This window comes from Apteryx mantelli, chromosome Z (genome assembly GCF_036417845.1).
Source record: "Apteryx mantelli isolate bAptMan1 chromosome Z, bAptMan1.hap1, whole genome shotgun sequence".
Taxonomy (NCBI): Eukaryota; Metazoa; Chordata; class Aves; order Apterygiformes; family Apterygidae; genus Apteryx; species Apteryx mantelli.
Genome location: NC_090020.1, coordinates 66,978,606 through 67,001,376, shown reverse-complemented (window position 1 = coordinate 67,001,376; position 22,771 = coordinate 66,978,606). Strand labels below are relative to the sequence as shown.

General features: G+C 38.5%; 1 protein-coding gene across 3 annotated transcripts; it reads right to left on the bottom strand.

Annotated features, from left to right (window-relative positions):
• Positions 1-212: 212 nt before the first annotated feature.
• MIER3 (MIER family member 3) lies at positions 213-22,472 on the bottom strand. 3 transcript variants are annotated; one of them, XM_067315325.1, is made up of 13 exons: positions 22,384-22,461; positions 21,621-21,645; positions 19,522-19,667; positions 17,407-17,541; positions 15,855-15,975; positions 13,556-13,641; positions 13,299-13,371; positions 10,503-10,654; positions 9,963-10,044; positions 7,766-7,860; positions 4,559-4,686; positions 4,234-4,379; positions 213-4,138 (listed from the first exon to the last, which is right to left on the bottom strand). In XM_067315325.1, the coding sequence occupies exons 1-13, from the start codon at positions 22,390-22,392 to the stop codon at positions 3,681-3,683; spliced, it is 1,656 nt and encodes a 551-aa protein (XP_067171426.1). In that variant the 5' UTR covers positions 22,393-22,461; the 3' UTR covers positions 213-3,680. The 3 variants fall into 3 exon arrangements, with proteins under 3 accessions (XP_067171426.1, XP_067171427.1, XP_067171428.1); XM_067315326.1 differs by having other exon boundaries at positions 7,766-7,857; XM_067315327.1 differs by lacking the exon at positions 21,621-21,645 and having other exon boundaries at positions 22,384-22,472.
• Positions 22,473-22,771: the final 299 nt, after the last annotated feature.

The window sequence follows — 22,771 nt, the reverse complement described above, 5'->3', positions numbered from 1 at the left end:
ACTGCTTAAACCACAGTGTTTGAGGGAAATCATTACTATCTACATACATACCTTCTACATTTTCACTCTTCCCTCTGTAACCTTAGGAAGAACGGTAGTGTGCAGTTTAGTGTTCTCTGGAGCATCTTAAAATGTGTTCAGTTACTGCTAAATAATTCTGAAAATGAAGCAGTAAACATGATGCAGATGCATGAAAAGCTTCACAAGTGAAGAAAGGTTTCCAGACATTTATTTCTGGAACTGTACACCAGGTATTAAAGTACAACCAATACAAAATAATGCTCAAAAAAATCAGTGTTTATGTACAAATATTAAAACCAATGCAACAATAGCGACTTCCTCTTGAACATCTGATACTAAAACCTGTTCCGATTGTCACTAAGTCTGTTGTTATGCACAGGGTACTTACTTTGAACTGAGAATAACTGGAATCTCTGTTTTATTAAGAGGACTATAACCATACCTACTGTATTTTACAGCTGACAGTATTTTCCTTCTTTCAATGAAAAATAGGAGTAAAAAAAATAGTAACCTTGTCATTATTTTATAAATTACTGTATTTAGTTTCCCCGTCCGTAGACAATGTGCTTGTAATGCTGGGCAAAATAGTGTCCCTGTTGGTCAGTTTATCCATTAGTTTACATTCAAAGCTGAAATACTCACTAGAGACTTTGGTTAAATTAAGTAGTATCACTATGTTCTATTGGATCTGACGTTTTCATACATTTTTGACTCTCAGTTTTAAAACTTAAAAACAGGAAACAATTGCACAATTCATTGACCTAATTGTACACAATTTAGTATTCCTCAAACAGTATTGTACATCCTTCAAGTAAATTCAGCAGTTTGACCATGACAAGAGGAAAACTAAACATTTAAAAATCTAGCATGAGAAGATGATGTATGACTAACAAAAGTAAAAGTATTGCTATAATCACAGCACCAGTTACACTTCTAAATGAATCAGCTATCCTCTTCAGATTCCCTGTACATAAAAAGGATACATTTACCAACACTGCAATTGCCCATTATGGATTTTTGGTTTGTTTGTATGAAGAAAAAGTGTGGCAAAGGACAAAGAATTCATCACAGTTTGTTATAAGAATTGTGCTTCACCATCTAAGAACCAAAGCAATATTTCTTCATATGGTTACGATTCAGTTATCTTCATGCTGACTTTCAAAACGCAATTCTTTTAATAAACAGTAACAAGTTCTCCATTTAAATGTTTAAACTGAGAGAAAAATAAGTAAGTCCAGCTTTTAAAAGAAAAATTTCAATAAATAGCTATTTTACATGGATAAAGTCATAGTGGTACAAATTTATGAATGTCACATCAAGCATGCACAAAAATGTTACTATACACAGAAGTAGTCAGAAAATATTGAAATAGATATCTAAAAAGATATGAAGAATTTACATATTTACAAAATCTTGCAAATTATTGCCTCATTTTAACAAGGAATTAAAAGTAAACGATACCAGCTAGTCAGCCAACAGGCTAAATAAGATCAGCATTTAAAAATCTATTAGACTAGCCGGAATTCATTTTTCTCTCATATCATTTTCTGAATTTTGGTCAAAAGTCTTTATTAAATAACTAAAGTGTCCATTCAACTTGCTGACAACCCAAACCTTAGACAAGTCTCTGTCTACATTAAGATACCAGCAATGCATAGATAAACTGAATATATTACTGCATCAGCTAATGAGAATGGGCATGTTCATTTAAGTGCAACTGGTATAAGCATTCAGTCATCTTTGTATAATGAATTTTTATACAGACCAGCCACTCACTGTAAACCCATAGTTAAACTTGAATGTATAACAATGAAAGATTATGGCCAGTATTTTACAAAATTACAGAAAATGTGTTGATTCATAAACAAAAGAAACAAGGTACAAAGTTCAGCACAAAACACAGCAACAAGAAGCTGACAACTTGGCTAAAAATGTCAGAGTACAACACAGGGCCAAGGCTACCTGTTATTTACTGTGTACTTATTAGAATCACATACTTCAGATGTATAAGTTAAGAATTGATTACACAATTACCTCTACTTTTGTCCACTGCGCTAAACTATTTTTTTTAATATGGTAAATGTGCTATTGCGTAAACACTTCAAAGCAATCTTCATTACAATGCTTTAAAGAAAACTCCATATGCTGCATCCAAAACTCAGGATGTCAATGCAGTTCACAGTATGCATAATAAATACCCTCTTCCCTTTCAAATATTAAAGTCACTACTTTCTAATTACTCAGCATAACCTTGAAGCAAGTACTACAAATATCAACAATGGAGTCAAACTTAGTCATTTAGTTAATGAAACAAGTTAGTGGCAATTAGATTTGTGATATGAACAGTGCAAAGAAAAGTGTGGAGGGAAAGGCGTAACCCTACTGAAATAAATTGCAGTTTCTTACTAAAAAACCCTGAAAGTTGTACGCTACAAGAACCTATTACAAGCCAATACTATGTTTGGTTTGACACTTCCAGAAGAATTAGAACAATCTTTTTCAAGACAGAAACTTTGTGGATGGCTAAATTGCACTCAGTGTTCAGAATAAAAATTTACCAAAGTTAAAGTTACTTTAATGGGAAATATTTTTACTCTTGTCATTTCCTATTTGACCAGGGTAGTGAAGTGCCATTTTTGAGTCGCTGACTTGCCAAAACAAGCAAATGCAATCCACACTACAGAAAAAACTTTCAAATATATACTTCAAGGTTCTACTACTTCTATCTAAACTAGATAGTCCCTCAAAACTGTAACACTTTGAACTGCAGTGCTCCAAACAATTTAAGATGTCTTCCAAAATGTAAACCATTTAGTGGTAAATCCTAAGCTGTGCAGACTGTAGTTTTATACAACATCAGCTGCCTTAGGAAAAGTTAAGTTACACGATTACATTACTCTTCAAAGTTGTGGACAAACCCATCAGAATACAATAGGCTAAAATGCATCTGTTTAAGCCAGTAAGTTTAAAGTACACAGACACCTCTGGCAGTAATAATTACTTCTGTGTAAGGTAGCCATGGCCTATAATTTTGCAACAGCATCCAAGTGTAGGTCTTCATACTTTACTCGTTTTAAGTCCCTTGTGCTAGCTTCCACCAAGATGAACTTGCTGTTTTGTAAACTGAAGTGCTCTAGTTTAGTATCACATGAGAGAAGGTTCCATTTAAAAAAACATCCTTGTATGTTTGTGCAGTTTAAATTAAAGAAACCCATCCCTGCCTTTATTTAAAAAAAAAAAAATGCTACATTGAGCAGGGATCAGGATTGGTACCTGTAAACATTGTTATTCCACTGCATCTGTTACGGCAAAAGTAACTTAGACTAAAAAGCCACTCCAATCAGTTCAGAACTTCTGTGCTGGTTTTGAAATGGTGGCCTCTGTCTACAGGCTTTAAAAAAAATTGAAGCAGAGCTTAAAGCTGCATCACAGAGTTCTCTTAGTCCAAACTCTGCCGAACATCATACGACATTTCCACATTTATGGACTGAAAAAAGAAATTACTCTTGATAAATCAAGATATAGTTCTATACATACAAAGACATCACTGATGTCATAAAGTTCAAACTTCCAGTGAAAGACTAAGCAAACTTGATAGCTCCCATCAAGTTTACTACTACTGCATAAAGTACCCACTGTTTGTTTAGTTCTCCGCAGAGTCATTCTGAGTGAAGGGCGGTATGTTGGTGTAGAGTGTGGGTGTTGATAAAACCATTTGTCTCATTTGCAGATAGACTGCTGAAGTCAGCCACTGAGACAGCCATTTTGGCACTGGTAATATGATGTGTGTGGTTCTCAAAGTCCACACCAAGGTTATTTACAGAGACATCATTCATGAAAGATTCTGGGACAGCAATTCCCATTTTCAATCTCTTTGCAGGTCTTTCTGACTCCTCACTGCACATGTTCATTGGGTTAAGCTCCGAATGATAAAAGCCAGTCTCAAATAAATTAAAACAATCACTTTCACCATTGCTTGGCAAGTTAAGCAATTCTTCTGTTCCAACAGGCACATGATTAACTGGTGCTCGGGGTAAGCTGTCCATAGGAGGAAAGGCATCATCCAGGCAGTTGACATCAGAAGTGTGGCAGACTGTAGCTACACTATTGGTCAATGCTGGAAAAAAGATGAACACAAATGTAAATAAAAGTGACTTATATAGTTACAACAAAAAGATATCACCTTACACTTAATTTTTTTTCTTGATTTACCTGTCAACTCATTGGCAGTGATAGAGTTCAGAATGCTTAGCTGCTGATCAGGGATGGACTCTGTTCTATTATTAGACGTTAAGGTTGAAGAGTGTACTGCTCCACCAAGCGCTTCTGCTTCATCTACCAAGCGATCCATGTAGTCCCTAGAAGAACATTACATTTATAATGGGTTGTTTAACATGAAAATAAGGCCTAAAATGAAGATGGATTTGAGTTGCCACTGCCATTGCAGCATTACACTGCAACGCTGGGAAGAGAAACATGATCTTCTACATTCACAATTTACAACAGGAAACATATATTCCAAAAACTTTATACTTACGTAACTCCTGGATGATGGTTGTATCTCTTCTTTCCAAATCTTGTTTGCTGAGCAAAGTAATCATAACGTTCTGACTTTTTCCACATGTAGTAAAAAGCCACACACTCAGCAACTGTTCTGGTTCTTACCTAAAGGAAGCAAGAAGAATGGACAAAAGAAATGCAAAGACTTATGTTTTGTCATCTCCCCATTCCCCATATTCCTAGAATATTGTTAATTTTACTATTCTAGGATCTGGAAAAAGCCAATTCAGTTATGGATTTTAAAGAGATCTACAGTTTCAAGTATGTATTACATCTGTTATACTGTACTAACTTCAGTCTTATGTAAAAAATAGATTAAAACCATATCTACACATGAAGCATTTCAACTCACAAGCTACATAATTTTATACTACACAACAGACACTCTCTTAAGAAGGAAGAAATTCGGCAAATCAATAACCTAAGAAAAATAAAGCAAGAAAGACTTTAGGCACTTTTTCTTTTGGTAAAGTTAGGAACTGCTGAAGCTTTGACAACAAATGTGCACAACAGTAAATGATCTGAACAACAAAACAAAATTGTAGTCTTCTGAGCAGGTATAATTTAATCTACATTAACCATTTGTTTCTTACCCCAAAATGGAGATTGCTATGCAAAGTCAGATTCTTAGAGAACAAACCATTACTACGTCACAGAATCACAGAATCGCTGAGGTTGGAAGGGACCTCTGGAGATCATCTAGTCCAACCCCCCTGCTCAAGCAGGGTCACCTAGAGCACATTGCACAGGATTGCATCCAGGCACGTTTTGAATATCTCCAGAGAAGGAGACTCCACCACCTCTCGGGGCAACCTGTTCCAGTGCTCTGTCACCCTCACAGTGAAAAAGTTTTTCCTCATGTTAAGATGGAAGTGTCTGTGTTTCAGTTTGTGCCCGTTGCCTCGTGTCCTGTCACTGGGCACCACTGAAAAGAGTCTGGTCCCATCCTCTCGACACCCTCCCTTCAGATACTTGTACACGTTGATAAGATCTCCTCTCAGCCTTCTCTTCTCCAAGCTAAACAGGCCCAGCTCTCTCAGCCTTTCCTCATAAGAGAGATGTTCCAGTCCCCTAATCATCTTTGCGGCCCTTCGCTGGACTTGCTCCAATAGTGCCACATCCCTCTTGTACTGGGGAGCCCAGAACTGGATGCAGTACTCCAGATGGGGCCTCACCAGGGCTGAGTAGAGGGGCAGGATCACCTCCCTCGACCTGCTGGCAACACTCTTCCTGATGCAGCCCAGGATACCATTGGCCTTCTTGGCCACAAGGGCACATTGCTGCCTCATGCTTAACTTGGTGTCCACCAGCACTCCCAGGTCCTTCTCCACAGAGCTGCTTTCCAGCAGGTCAACCCCCAACCTGTACTGGTGCAGGGGGTTATTCCTCCCTAGGTGCAGGACCCTGCACTTCCCTTTGTTGAACTTCATGAGGTTCCTCTCTGCCCAGCTCTCCAGCCTGTCCAGGTCTCTCTGAATGGCAGCACAGCCCTCTGGTGTATCGGCCACTCCTCCCAGTTTTGTATCATCAGCAAACTTGCTGAGGGTGCACTCTGTCCCTTCATCCAGGTCCTTGATGAAGAAGTTGAACAAGACTGGACCCAGTACTGACCCCTGGGGGACACCGCTAGCTACAGGCCTCCAACTAGACTCTGTGCCTCTGATCACAACTCTCTGAGCTCTGCCATTCAGCCAGTTCTCAATCCACCTCACTGTCCACTCATCTAACCCACACTTCCTGAGCTTGTCTATGAGGATGCTATGGGAGACAGTGTCAAAAGCCTTGCTGAAGTCTAGGTAGACGTCCTTATGAAATATATCCATTATTAGGTACAGAAATATTTCAGATCATCAAAAGCCCATAGTTCTAGTATAAGTTTTATTATAAGCTAGAATATGCAACTATATTCAGATATAGTCTGGCAGTAAACTATATTTATGTTAAGAGTTTGATCAAACTGATAGAAGCATCAGAGGCAAGCCCCAAACGCCTTGGGTATAGTGAAGAACCTTGCTAGTTTGAGACACAGATGTACTAGACAGGAAGGAAATGAACTGATGTATGTAGGCACCACCTAGTATCCAAATTCCCAGTTAACATTCTGTAGTACCAGTGATAAAGAGGCATCTCTTGTTAAATTTCTCCATGCACTAGATCTCCTCTAACTGATGCTTTCCATACAGAACTGACATCAGCCTGTCCTGGGTACCAGAAACTGTCAATAAAAAAGATCTTTCCCCAAACTTTCTGACATTTTACCTTCTCAGTAAAAAACCAGTGGATTCCCTAGACAAATTCTGGTCCATCGTGACAGGTACATTAACTCATGTACTTTGTTGCACATTGTAAAAAAGTATTTTTAAGTCTTTTTTTTGGCATCTCTGCTGAATTACTGTTTATTAGTAAATTCCATTTAAAATTGGAACTACCCAAACGTTTGCCTTAAGATAGGTTCAGCCAACTATTGAGTAGAATTAGCTGACTTTTGTTCCAACAGCAGCCACAACCCTTTTAAACATTACCTAAAATATGACAAAAAGGCTAGTCTCCTAAAGAAAAAACTCAAGATGGCATCAAAAGGTAAAGGAAATATACAGAAAGTTTGGAAACATCTATTTAAACAGATTGTCAACTATACCAAACGATACATATTTCTGATAAAGAACACAATCGCTATTCTTCAAGGGGAATGGAGTCAATCAGAAGCAATCCAGATCAAGATTAGAACGCCTTCATTAGCTAGAAACCAGAGTACTGATAGATGACTACAGCACTTTTCATTCTGGGAATACAGGCATAAGTCTGTTTCAGCAGAATTACACCTTTCTGGTGACTAGGGCAAAAACGGGTTACATAAAGATGTATTTTTCCCTCACACAGCCACTGTATGCAAATAGTATACACTACTTCTGAGAAGCGGACTTTTAAACTAAATTATAATATAAATTCATAAATGGTAGTAATGTAAACACAAGTAGATTTCAGAGATAATATACTGACTCATCTTGCAACCCCTATCTTTTCCAATGACACCTGAGATAAAATTAGCACAAAAATGACAAGATGGTTGTAATATGCTGGTTCTTATTTCACCCTTTCTGCATGGCTTCTGACGTGTATTGCTTTAACAGATTTTCAGCATCACATCATCTACCAATTCTTCTATTAACTGTAAACCACTTACTTTGTTTTTCTGTATGAGATGAAAGTCTTTTCCATAAATCAGAAGTGCATGTTCAAAGCTTCTGCATTCTTCTTCTGTCCATACTGTCATCTCTTCTAGACAATTACAAAAATAACACAATAAACTTATTTTCACCAGCTAACCTTTTAGAGAAACAGAATAAAATATTTGTGCTGCTAATGCATGAAAATCCAAATGCACTGTAAAAAAACAATAGTTCAGTTATTTGGAACCATGTTCTCTCCCCTACTGCACAGATACCCTACTTAAATTTTAACATTCTTGTTTAGAAATCATAATCTCTTCCTTATAAGTCTTTATAACACCTTTGATGGGCAACGCCAAAGGACATTAGAAGTGTTCATTTCCTATTTCTTTTTAAAGAAACTTGTCATCAAAAACCCAAGATTTGGAAAAAAGCATCAAGATATCGAGAAGATTATTTTTCTGAAGTATCTCTTCTTACAGAGGCTACAAAGAACAACGGTTGTTGGAAAAAGAGAGTAAAGAAGCAAGCTGTTTTAATTTTTTACAAAGCCCATAGTTTCTAAAACTGAATTTCAGTTTTACAATTAAAAACACACACAAAAAAAAGAATCAAAAAAGGGGCTGATTTATTGCATGGCTGCAGCATTTCATAACACGTTTTATGACAAAGTAGTTCAAATTATATGAAAAGGTCAGTTTTGTCTCAACTGTTCTAGCTTTCCTGCTTTGATTATGGCTTTGCATCTGGATATAACAAAGGAGGGATATTTCAGTTATCTTAAATTCATAGTGGTGATAAAAAAGTTTCTGTTCAGATGACATTTAAAGTCAATGGGGAAAAAAACCCACAACATTTCAAAACATTTCTGGAAGTGGATACTGGAACGGAGACCTTTCTGCTCCCAGATGAAAATGATAATCGCTCAGCTACAAAACCATCTGCTTTCTCACCCCATTAATTTTGCACTCCTTTCTACAGAGTTCCCCAGCTTCAAAGAGAAGAGCGGATCCCCACGTAAAGTCTCACGGTTAAGAAATTCTCTTGAGATGTGGATTGGAACTCTCAGTCTGAGAACAGCGCTGAACTTAAGTGGGTAGAGTAGATCATAGAATAATGGTTACCCTAAAAGATGGGCACTTACAGCATTATCATTCCTTACCACCTTTAATTAAGATATTGTAAGACCCATTTGACTTTTTTGTGAAGTGCAAGTACTAGTCCTCAGGACAGAATTCGGAGCTCTGAACCACAAATGGATAGAGGTACTTTTCGGTCCTGAACAAGGAACCTATATCTCAGAGAGGTGTGGGATTTCAGAAACAGCTTTGCGACTGGTATTTCTTTATTGTTTAGCTCTATGCACTCTCTTCTCACACATGAGCTTTCTGGAACACCATTCTGCTACTCCTTAGTGTCCCCTTCAGCTCTACCATAGATACTTAGCTTTTACAGCACCTAACTAGTAAGCACTCAAGTCCCCTTTGGATCCAGTTCCAAGTAGTATCTGCTACACTATCTATTTCTACCAGTGCTCACAGTTCACTTCAGCTTTATGCAACACATATATGTTAAAACATTGGTCAAAAACCCATCTTTGCTAAATGGTAAACTCTGTTTTTCATTTTAGGAAGTAATAAAAGTCAGAGACAGGACAGAAGTTCATTTTCCACTGTAAATTCAAACAAAGCTCTGCTCACTTTACCCAACTATAAGAAGGAACCAGTTTAGGCTGAAGTAACACAAGGTACTAACAGTATACTGCAGTACCTGTGCAGTGAGGAAGAAAGTGGGGCTCATTTATATAAGCAGCTATGTTCTCCTGATTCTGGTACAAATATTGCTAGATTATAATTGACCATGATCTCAAAAAGTACTCTAATATGGATGAGAGCTGCCTTGTGGGAGCAAAATCATGGCTTTCCTCTCTCGCTCCTCGATCTGTGCCATCTATCCCAGTTCTCACAACAGCAGTGGAAGAAAGAGGGGATAAAAGGTATAAAAGCTGATTCTGCAACCTTTATATGAGTTGCAAATTTCTCTAGCAGGAATTTCCAGCTGGTCAACTGTCAGAATATATTTAATTTGTGCCAAAGGCATCATGCAAAGGGACAAGCTTGTCATTCTAATTCTTACTTAAGGTTTTTCTACACAAATTTATTTATTTATTCAAGGACACATTTCTGAAAAATCAAGTATTCTCTTTCTTACCCTGAGATGCCTTTCCATTTGAGCAGTATCTCTCAATTGCTTCTTTAACATTATGGCTACTTTTGAGAAGTTCATAGAGTGCCTACAAAATAGAAGAAAGTCTTTTTAAAGAGTTAAAGTTTGCAAATATCCAGTCTAAACTTCTGAAACTAGCCTTTCAGCCTTTCCATTATCAAAATAGATAATTTATCATTATACATGATGAAAGTTTAAAAAATAAGCTAAAGGAAAACCATTCAGAAGTTGAGACAAGGCTTATTTAAGGAAATGTAAAATATTATATGCAATTATTAAAAAAGTTGGATTTGTTAAGAACATGGCAATGCCAAGAACAGACCCCAGTGCTGCCAACATTCGAATACTCATAAGCTTAAGCGCAGGCTTAAAATTACAAATAAGTCCCTGACCCATTAACATCTAATTAAATAAATATATAAATAAAAAGTTGAATATTGCTGCCTTTACAATACAACCAAAGAAAAAGAAAACATGCTAATTACAAGCCAATGTGTCACAAATGGAGCAGGATACAAAACATACTTGTTCATTGTCCCGTGTATGTATTCCTTCAGGAATTCTGCCAATCATTTTCTCATTTCCTGTTCTTAAAGAGGTTTCAAAAAGGTATTCCTTAACTTTGCTTTCTGAGATCACATCAGGTTTCCAAAGTAAATGGTCTTCATTTTCACAGGCTGTTAAAAGAGAAATCTATTAACATCAGGTATGACATTTTTAAGACTGTAACATAAAAAAGCCATTTCACAAAGACAAAAAACAGGAACACAGAAGTAGTCAAATCAAGCACCATCTTGCTACTTGTAAATGCAGCTCACTTTTTCCCCAGAAGCCTGAGTTAAGAGACAGGCCCTGCAGCGTGGTGTGGTGAAGAGATTCAGGCTCCATTAGGAGGAGATAAGGGACTGAGCTCTGAAGACAGAGATTCTTTACAGACAAGCAACTTGTTGACAGCTAGATAATTCAAGTCAAATTACGTGTATGTGCACATCATCTTCATATAAACAAACTAGCAAAACCACTCAGTTTTATTCCCTTGTTTTTAACAAATAAGCTATAGTTTACAGTAAGAGAGGAGGATATTACTTTGATATTTCAAACATTACATGTCAGAAGAAAAAGGAGAAAGGTGGCTAACTGGTCATTCTCAGCTAAAATTTGCCAAAACTTAGTGGAAAAATCTAGTGTTTGCCAAAACAGAGTGGATATCTAGATATCAATATTATGATTTCTTTTTCTGGTCATTAACAACTAACCTTATGGGCTACATTACAGATGTTACAAGCTATCAGGATTTATCTCTACTTTTTTTTTAAATTTTACTCTACTTCAAAGTACATTGAAATCACATGTGGATATGCAAGTAGCATATTTGAAAGACAATATATTGGAAATACACAAGAGTTGGCCTGGACCTTTGTCAGCCTACACACACATTTAAATTCTAGATCAAACTAAAAGTTCTTTACTCTGATCAATAGATGTGATTAGCATTACACATGATCTTTCATGTACCGTTAGCAATACAAAATTAGCAATACAAAATTAGAGAGTTATCCAGTTCAACACACACAATAATCATAATGGCTGTTACAGTACAAGAGGTGAAGAGAATCAATCGAAAGTGAGGAATAAAATTATGCCTCCTCAAAAACTGCTGTTATGGCTTAAGAATAGGGAAAGCTTTCAAACAGAAGCATTAAAAGAGTAAGGTTTATAAAAGAGCAGACTGCTATCTAGGACAATTCTAGTAGCTGGCAGTACATAGCAAACATAAAACCTCTGTTTGCCATCACCAGCTCTTCATGGAGTACAGAAGAAGCTTTCACAGAATCACCATTACACAGAAGGGTATGATTTCCTCAATTACTGCCAAGTAGTTCTAAAATCCCAAAGCCTGTTTAACCCAGTATGCACAATGTTCCAAACACAGTACCTCCACACATTTAGTGAGGTCCAACCTCTCCGAGCACTCCAGCTCAGCTTCAGCCTCCTTTATCGAACAAGACAACCCAGCACTTCTTGTTGGAATCCACACCCGATATTCTCAATGGGAGCTGCTCAGGCTCTCCCAGCTAGGAGTTACCTATTTGTTCTTGGCCGTGACAGTGGACAAGACTCTCACTGGTCTTCTCTAGCACCACTTCATTCCAGACAAAGTTGTCAGTTAAGCCCTTCCTGCTCATCTTCTGGCTATTGGCCCTTCTCTATCTCTTGGCCAAGGAAAAGTCAAAAAATGCAAATACTTACAGGAGTATCCAAAAAACACTGGTTTAATCCTCTATCTCTTACAACCGGTAAGCATCATGCTTAAATCTCAGAAAACAGCAAACTCCCCTATATCTTTTATGCAACACAAGAGAGATGTTCATCTTGCTAATGCTTCCACCTCTATACTGTACTAAACTTTGTTCTTCTCTGTTGCAAAGGATTGTTATTTGAAAAGCAGTGGATAATGGTGAAAAGACTTGATATGTTTGACTAAAATAATATTCTCATAAAAAGTTACAGTTTGAAAACAAGTAATTTAGAGAATGTTGAAAACTTGCAGGAAAAAAAAAAGAATGCCCTTTGTTTATTAACATTTCTCCAAAATTGTTCCTTAATTTCATGGCTGTTCCACCCATAAGCAAATTTCTTTCAATATCTACTTTTTGAATTCCACAGCTGTATGTGCTATGCTTTTCCTCACAGTGAAGATTTTTAAAGATACATAATAAAACTCTTATTAAAAGCTTTTTTTCCCCCACCCTACCACAATTGCATTTTTAACCCAAATTTACACTGGAATAGCATCATACTTTTAATACTGTACTTTATAAAACACAAAATATATCACACGACTTGCACCTTCTGCTTGTGCTATGGAATTTTAAAACAGTTTATTGCTTTATATTCTTCATATTTGTTCTGTAACCTATACAAGTTAGGCTTGCCAAAAGGAAAGCAAAGAAAAATACTGTTTTGAAGATTTTTCAGTGCAAATCATGCCCTTAGACCAGTTATGATATTCTGAGGAAAATATTTCCTTCTCGACCCATTCTGTTTGTTGTCTCCTAAGATTACTGGATACCTCAGACTTAAAGTTGTGTTCCCACCCCCTCCCCAATGTCTTCCTGAGAATGTCATCTCAAAGTCTTAGAATAGTGTTTCTGAGAAATAAGTACTTGGTTGTGTCTCTTCAGTTCTCTAGTACTCTTTTTTTAAAAAGGTCTCCGATACTTTAACTAAACCAGTGACTTTCTACCTTACAATTTAAAAGAAAAATATTTTCATCAACGACTATGTATAAGCATAAGATAAAAAGTCAGAAGAACTTACCCTTTTCATCATCACTGTATCTGCCAAGGTAAGGTGGAATTTCAGCCTGATACTGAGAACCAACCATTATTTCCTGAAGACATAACAGAAACAAAGCTATCAGCTTAACATTTAATGCATGGAAACATTAAAAAATTGCCATATAACATAGTACTCAGCACAGAATTCCAGAATTAAGGTACGATGTGTACTATAAATTTTATTTCTTCTTAATAATAAAGTTTTTATTTTAACTTTTTTGTAGAAATAGTTATTACCTTTCTCAGATCTTCAGATGAATTGCCATTGTCCGCCTCCACATCTTCACCATCTGATTCCTTATCTCCATCACATGTAGTGTTTGCTTCAGACATATAAAGAAGCGAGTTTTTAGCTAGGAAGAATTTTCAGTCAATCACAGAACTACAAAAAAATTGTTAGATTTTTTTTTTTTAACTTTTGAAAGGAGCACCTGTTTTTATTCAAGGAAACACTGATCAAGAATCTGTTAATCTACATTTCTATCAAACTATAGCATGAAGTCAGAAAGTACAGCTATTTATATACTGCAGAATTGAAACATTTATCATCACTGCAACTGAGTCAGTCTACTATATTTCTAACAGTCAAAAGGAAATAAGACAACTTTTCTTCATCAATTTTTTTCAATAAAAGCTTATACCTTACAGAAAAGGTATAAGAGAACAGAAAAATACCATGGCTATGATTTTGCCCCAGTTAATCACAAAGAAATAACATTGAAGGCAAGTATTTATTGCCTAACAAAACCTTTAATCAAAGACTTTAATAGACATTCAAAACATTCTTTTAAACAAGACTGCCTCAACCTGAAGATACAGCAGAGATGTACAGAATGCATCAAGCAAAATATAGCTGACTGCTTACTCCTCTCTACTTTTTTTTTTCTTGTGAAGAAAGACAGCATAACATTTCAAGTAACTAAAGACAGTACTTCATAGAGTAATTCATATTTTAGTCCCTGGAATGCTGTGGTATCAGGTTCTGAAGTAACTAATTTTACAGATTTATAATCCTTAATAAAATGGAATCTATGGTTATGAGAAGATTAAAGTTATTCTGTATTCTCAAACTTCAATAATAAGACACGAGTATGGTTGCAATTTTAACTTCTTCTTCATGACTAACCAGAACGGTCAACACCAGAAACAATATTCTAGATTGCATGAACTGATGTTGTTCTGCTGTAGTTATTCCTACAATCACAGGTCTACCTCTTTTTGCTGTTAAAAGTAGCAGGCCAGAAGCTAACATGAATGCATTATCTAATAACATGCCTGGATAATCATATGCAACTGTTTTTTCCAACTAATTCAAGTTTAATAAGATATCGTAAATTAAATGTTAGAAATGTTTATCTTGTAACTTAATGTTATCTTAGTATCAGAGAAACTGACAGGGCTAGAAGAAAGGTGAAATTGCCAACAGCACAGAGAACTGACATTTTTCTCCCTGAAATAGTGAATATTCAATTTTAAAATGTCCAATCAAGGGTTCTAACAGAGAAAGAGTAACATCCTAATAGAAAACTATGATAGCAGAAAACAAAGATGACCTTAATCCTCAGCAAGGTGAGGGCCAAATCAATCTTTTTCCATGAAGCTGCCACATTTTTAGTGTCACATTCATCAACAGTTCACAAGCAATATTTAAGTGCCAGCAAGTTTGGGGTTTGCTTAAGAAAAAAAAAAAGGCATTACCATTTTTAAAGGTTTTGTATCTCTCTTTCTATATGAATGTCTTACATTACATAATCAGCAGCATGGGAAGGACTGCAACTGGAGATGACTAAGGTAGCATATCCTCTCTATCATCCCTCTTCTCTAGAAGGATGAAGAACTGATAGAAACAGCTCAAGATACTTTTCAAACTAAAACCATTACGAAGTCATCTGTATTGCTCTAATTCCAGGACATGACTGACCTATGGAATGGCAATAGGCAACAAGGAATACCTGGCCCAAGCTGGATAACTGTACTCCTGGTTCTCAGATCTTGCCCATAATAGCTCCATGGACGGTGAAACTTTGGTGGTCTTGGGTTCATGGGCCCAATCCCATATAACACCACAATGAGGTCCGATGGAACAGTGTTGTATGTGTGAAGGGAAATAATACCACAGAGAAATCACAGCCCAATTCACATCCTCAGACTGAATGGAGGAACCACTGGCTTAAAAATAGCAGCAATAATTTTAGTAGAGGAACACTTATTTAAAAGAATGGTTACATATTCATATCATTCAGTAATATATCAAAAATCATGGAGTGTGTTCCTCAACACCACATTACTACTAATTATGGAAAGCTATTGTATTTGTAGAGATATTAATTATATTTTCATTTTGATCACAGAACCAAAAATATAGGTCTTTTCGGTAATCAGTAATACCAACCAAAGACAACACCCATGCAGAATATCCTGCAAACCACTATTCCTCAACTCCCAGTAAAGTCAGCAGCATTCTGTTCTTTTGATATTTTAAGCTAAAAAGTTACATAGATTGTATTGAATTCTATTATGACATAAGGTTTCCTACATCTTAACGGTCGAGGAAAGAAGTCAGTAGCCTCGTGTGAAGTAACCGATGGTGTCAAGTCATCAGCAGAGGATTGTGTTTCTTCATCATCACCCGACAAGAGGTCTTTGGCTATTTCCTCCTGTATCATTAAAAATCAAAAAATAAAACCTCAGAATGACTATTAAGCATAAACTAGTACACATTTAGATTCAGCAAATCATAAGTCCCGTTAATTAAAATGAATTGTTTTACCAAAACTAATTTCAGTCTGTACTCCCTTAATTAAAAAGCTAGTTCAATTCTCTTAAATCTGAGAACATAGCCATTAACTTCAGAGTTGAACACAGGAGTTCTTCATTTTCCCCTCCTCTTCTTTTAAAATCAAACATACAAGAGGCAACCTCTGCAATCATCAATCTCAGAGGTTCCTCCAATTGCCTCTAACGAAAAATGCCAGTGGAAATTGCTTCAAAACTTAGAGACCTGTCACACTTTGTGTCACAGATCTATCAAAACCGTAACAGGTTGTTAAGCCCCTAAACTCTGCAAACAAAGCAAAACAAAACAAAACACAGCCAAGAATAGCTGTAAACGTTTGCAGAGAAGACAATTACAGGTAACAGACATGTTATCTTCCCAGAACACAAAGAATTGAAGTTTTTGTAGATTTAAAAGAAAAAAAAAGAAGAAAAAAGGCACACTTCCTCCATTAGACGACATGTTTGAACCCCCTGTATAGAGGTTAGGGAGGGAAAGAACTGTATTAGACAACAAGCCGACTACATTTTTGTAGCCTCAACACAATCATGAATCCCAATGAGAATCAGATGTGCAGAGCCATCATTATACCCTACTTTCTGTGGAGTTTACCATTACATCATACTTACAGAAAGTAAAGAAAAAAAAAGATATATTTAACACCTACAGATTTTATAATCCAAACTACTAGCTGCATATGCCTTATAGCCAAAAATCAGATTAAAGTTTCAGAATTTAAAATAAGCCTGCAAATCACAAAAAAAAGAAGTTTCAGGATTTTACATCAGCAATGCAATGCACGCAGTCATTGTAGATAAAATAATCTCTCTCTTGTCCCCCAAAGTCGAGAACTTTCCAAACGATATGTATTTGAAAGGAACGTTCCAAAGCATTCAAGAGTGCATTTTCAAGTTATCTGCATAAATTTTCATGCATGACATGTGTATTGGAAGCCAGAACTATTATTATTTCTGGAGTTTGCATACATTAAAATAAGATGTAGGACTTCTTCAGAAAAAACCCATTTCTGTTTTTTTAAAGAAACATATTAAGTTCTTTAGATGCACTTTGAAAGACTGCAGTAATATAGTGCGACTGAAATTGTTACGTATTTGTAAGTAAGTATATTTAGAATCAATTCTCAATGTCCTTGAAGAAGAAAGAATTCAGAACAATACAGTAATTCTCCACTGTATATTCTAAGTGTCAAAGATATGTATTTTGTAACATCAGGAGACAGTGAAACATAATTTAAGGTGACATGGGCTTCTGCTTTTAAACTGTAATACAGGCAAAAATGCTTCGGACTTACTTTATCTAGAGTCATATCTGGAAGTTCATCTGCAAGTTCACTTGGAGAGCTATCTGCACTGGAACCTGCTATAACTGGAATCGTGGGTTCATAGCCATAGAATGCCAGTAAATCTTCCAGTGGCATGTTTCCTTCCTAACACAAGAGGATTTACAAACGTTTCAGCATTATGCCAAATACTTGTAAACAGTTCAGGCCTAAGAGGATAAGACGCATTTTGAAAGACAAAAGTGAAAAACAAAGGAAAACATAACTGAAAGTAGAAAACTTCATTACAGTTTTTTACTATTTTCAGGCACATGACCAAAATAATTCATAAACATGTGTCTTGGTGTACAGGGAAGTCCTGCCAGGCTATTGAAGAAAATTGTTTATTGGATAAACAAATGAACAAGACTTTTTCAAAGCTAATCAATTACAGTTTAGGCTTTTATTTGAAAATTTGCTCATTATCTGATTCACATTATACAGCATAAGCAATTTACCCATGTTCCTTCAAGATAGAAGATATACAAGTAGATAAATATCTTCAGGATGGAAAATACAAAAATGTAACAATTCCTCTACAACCAAGAACTGCAGAAAAACTTGAATTCTTTAGTCCTACATAGTAACAGCTGCACATGGGCATTCAAAAAAACCCCAAAAGCAAATCATTACAGCAACTTTTTATTCCTCCTTTCCATCTCCTGCACAATATATTTATAATGACTGTTGGGAATATAATAGGAGAAAGACAGCTAATGATACAGAAGGTAAAAATCAAGGGAATGACTTTGTTTATAATTTGCTTTTCCAACAGTTTGTTCAACCCCTTTTATTCAATGTCACCATACTATACCTCTTACCGTAAATTAATAAAACAGCAAACCCTGGAGATTTCTGTGTTACCTGATCCAAGCCATGAAAGAATTAGAAATATTTCCAATATTTATACCTTTAAAAGTTGTATTACCTTTAAAAATTTCTTGTTGAACTCATATATTGATTAAATTACTTGCTTTATTTAGTCAGCTAGGTCTTAGTCCTGCAAAGACTTTTCACAATGGGTAAACATAAACTCATGTCCAAGTCTTTCCAGGATCGGGACCTAAAGTAATAAAGTGTTTAAGATGAGTGGCTCTCAGTTCTTTTTCCTTGTATTATTGAAGCAATAAGATCATTTTGTGGAGTAATAACTCCATTTTAACCACTAGAATTGGCAAACTGCTTCACAATTATAATTGCAAGCTTCTACCAGCAAAAATGTAATTGTAAAGAGGAAGGTATCGGGACAAAAATCTAGTAGTATAAACACTGTCAATTCCACATTTAGAATATATTTTTTACACTGAATACACAAACACAGCTTCAGATTTGATGCTAGAAATTACACTTTCCTGGAAGTTTCTTGACCAAAATCTGCAGTTATGCTGAGTGATGTAAGTGGGTCATTGAACAGTAATGTAACTAACATCAGTTTGTGGGTATTTAGCATTCAACGGGTGTTTAAAAGGGGAGATGCACTGGCATGGATGAACAGGAAAAACAAGTAATTAAAGAGTGTAAAATAGAACAGGAGAAGCCAAAGAGCATGCTGGTTATTTTGTACACCCATCAAATGCCAAATTCACAAAACTGAGACTGAGAACCACCATTTATGCAAATGAATGTTATCCATCATGCTTAAAACAGGACTGTTTGTTTCCAAATTGGAAAAACAGAGAGTGACCAATAGAATGAAACAAAGCCAGCTGTCATTTAATAGTATTTGCTATGTATAATTTTAACTTAGTTTCAACTTATTAAAATCAGAAGTGCTAAGAATTGATATTAGATAATATAACTCTCAAACCAGCTTCAGTAATTTCTCTTCGAGAGTGAAAGCCTTATTAAATGAAAAGGAAGGATTTAAAACAAACATAACACTAATAGCTTTCAGAAGCTAAATTCAGCCTTTTTGTGAGGATGCGCCACTACATCCTGATTAAACCTGACTTTTTCTTTTTTTTTTTTTAACAGGCTGCAAAGGCATTTTGCAGGAAACTGCATTATGCAATACAAGTTCCAGAGCAGGCTTTCACTAAAACAGATACAACGCATACAAACGCTTAGGAGAAGGTAAATCACTCCTACCTTTTCTAAATCTTCAATTTCAGAGCTGAAATTTTTGCTTTCTTCCATCATTTCCTCTTCTTCAAGAGTTCGTTCATCATCATAATCATGTACCAGCATTTCAGCAGAAGGGTCAAAGTCATGATCCTCAGAGGATAAAGAGCCAACTATCAAAAAAACCTAATTTGAGTCATTTTTTCTACACCAACACATGAAACTGCATTGCAGTAAAAGATAAGGGTATATGCACTCTTTTACATACAGGGTCAGAACTCTCAATGGAGTAATGGTAATAAACTTCTATCTACCTAACAAATATAGCTGTTTTAGGTGACCTTCCATTTTGTGTTTGTAAGTAGCAATAGGTGCAACTTTCTCTCTTGCTGTACACAGTACAATACAAAGTCTCAGAAAGTACCATCCCAAATTAAGTTTTACTGATTAAAAGGAGTGTCCAAAACATCACTGAAATCATCACTAAGGTAAAAAATACACGTCACAAGATTTTAAATATTGCAAGCACATCAACTGTGCCTTACAAATCAGAGACCGTGATTTGTAGCCTTTGATTACATTTATATGATTTACAGCTATGATAACTAGTATACCTTTCCACTGGTAAACAGCTAATGGGTTATGAATCAGTTTCCTAGTACCAACAAAATAATAGCAAGACTCACTGCAGATTGAAATATCTCATTTGTGGGACTAAATTATTAAAACTAATTTAGTACTTGATCAAAAAAAGAAGAACATACATAGTAGAGCCTCAAGTAAAATAGAGGAAAATATAACAGAAATAACAAAACCCTGGTTATGGATCACAATAATTAACAAGTTATTGTGACAGCTCTGTAGTCCAACACTTTTTCATTACTCAAGAGGCTACTCATAAGTCATCAAAAAAAAAAAGTGCTGTTCTTATTTTAAGTGAATTTTATCACCTGTTGGGAAGGTTATCATTACATTCTACAACTTTTAAAGACGCAAATATTCTGCACTTCAAAGTCGGTGTTCTCAAGTGAAAATTACCAAAATAACAGTGTTGTTTTGTTCTTTCATGTTCACTTTCTTATGGCTTTCAGGATGGAGAAAATAAACAGATTAGGATATTTTTCTTTCACTTCTGGTTTCCCTTTCTAGTTCTTACATACTAGTGCTCTGTTGCAATGTTTGGCTTACAAGCAGTAAAGAAAAGGATTATTAAGTGTTATTTCCATATGAGATCTTCTGAGCATCTAGGAAATATCTACAAAGTTCCTTCTCCTTAAAAAAAAAAAAAAAAAAAAAAAAGTATCCTTCTTCAAAGTACTTTTAACTTTTGAAGAGACACATACGCTAACAGTTCTGAGTCTTAAAGCCTAATTTTTAGCAATTATGCTAAGTGTATTCCTTATATGCAGGAAAGGAAGGTAAACTTTGTGCATTTAGCTTGGTTAAAAGAACACTGTGAAAGTTCATGGTACCACAGGGAAACATTCAGGACAAACATGCTTTTTATTCACATGCTATTTGCATTATAGTCTCATAGATCTCTCAACATAGTTGATAATACTACTGCAATTACAATAATTACATTTACACATTGAGTTTTTCTAGTGTTAGATATTACATCCTGATCCTACAGCTTTTAGAGAACTATCAACTGTTTTACAGTAATCTTTTGTGTATGTGTGTATACACACACACACATATAAATATATATAAAAATTACTGCTAGACATTTACTATGTTTGTGTGTGTGTGTATATATATATATCTATCTGACATTATCAAGAAGCCAGAATTTTACACAAGCCTGCAGTTATCAGTAACAAGAGAAGAGGCCTCTCTCCACACTACACGGCTTTACTGAGATGCTGACTTAAAAGTGCTACAAAAACTTTGTTCTCATTTATACGGTTTTGAGCAATGGGAGTTAACAGAAGAACTCCTCAACGCACATCTCTCTCTTTGAAAAACCAGGCAGCCTGAAGTTATTTACGTGAATAGGAAGCACTTAAAAAGCTACTAGGCAGGAGGGGATAACTTTGCAAGGGAGCAGGAAGGAGCAAGCGGCGTGCGGGCGCGGAGGTGCGCGGCGGTGGCCGGGGGCCGGGCAGCGGCGGGCGAGGACCAACCTGGGCTCGAGCTCCCGAAGGACGCCTGCAGCGGGGAGAGCAGAGCAGAGCAGAGTGAGGGCGGGGGCCGCGGCCGCGCCCCCCCCGCGGCTCCGCGCCGGGCGCCGCTCCCTGCCCGCCGCCCCCAGCGCTCTTCCCTCGCCCCGTCCCCCGCGCCGCCGGCCTGCCCCCGCCCGGGCAGGCGGCCCCGCGCCCCCTTCACCGCTCTTCCCCTTTCGCTCCCCTCTCCTGCCCTGAGAGAGCCCCGGCGCCCACACGGCGGCCCGGCCCCCCGCTCCCGCTGCCCGCTCCGCCCGGCCCGGCCGGGACATGACAGGGGCAGCGAGCGCCGGGGGAGCCGGACCGGCCGCCGCCTCTCCCCCGCTCCCAGCCCGGGCTCGCTCCTCCTCCCTTCCGCCGGGCGTTTCTCCATTGCCCGCGCCGCGGCGCCGCCGCCGCCGGCCCGTCCCGCGGCCCCCGGGCCCGGCGCGGCGGCCGCGCCCCCCTCCGCGCCCGGCCGCGGCCTGTCGGCCGCCCGCGGGCTGCGAACCCGGCACCCGCGCTGCGCGCAGCCCGCCGTGCGGCCTAGTCGCGCAGGCTCCCGCTGCCGGGGCACGAGCGGCGCCGCCGCCCCCCTCGCGGCGCCGCGGGCCCCCGCCGCCGCCGCGCCGGCCCCGGCGGCGCCTCGCGGGGATGGCGAGACGGGCGCGGGCGGCCCGGCGCCGCCGCGGCCCCGCGGGGAGCCGGCCCAACCCCGGCGCCCCAGCCCGCTTTCCCCGCTCACCTCCGCCATATTGGGACGATCGGGCTGAGCAGCGGCGCTGCGCCAAGTGCCCGGATGGGGCCGCTAAGCCAATGGCAGCCGCCGCGCCGGAGCCGGAGCCGGCCGGGGAGGGCGCGGGCAGGCCGGCGGGGCCGCGCCGGGGCCGCGCCGGGGCCGGGGCCGGGGCCGGGGGCGGGAGGCGGCGCGGAGGCAGGGGCGGCCCGCGGGACCCCACCTCCTGCGTCGGCCCGGCCCGCGGCCCCGGCTGCCGGGGCGCCCGCCGCGCCCGGCCCTCGCGGCGCTGCCGCGCCCCGCCCGCAGAGGGCGCTCGGCCCCCGCCGCGCACGGGGCCGCGGGGGCGGCGGGCGCTGTGGGGCTCCGCGCCGCCGCCGCCCGCGGAGGGGCGGCC

Bases quoted from the DNA above. Each gene is read 5' to 3' on its own strand.
- MIER3 (XM_067315325.1), bottom strand. The intron at 19,668-21,620 runs GTTGGTCCTCGC...TTTTTTTGATAG, and splicing joins CTTCGGGAGCTCGAGCCCAG to TTGGCTCTTTATCCTCTGAG. The intron at 13,372-13,555 runs GTAATAACTATT...TTATGTCTTCAG, and splicing joins CATCTGAAGATCTGAGAAAG to GAAATAATGGTTGGTTCTCA.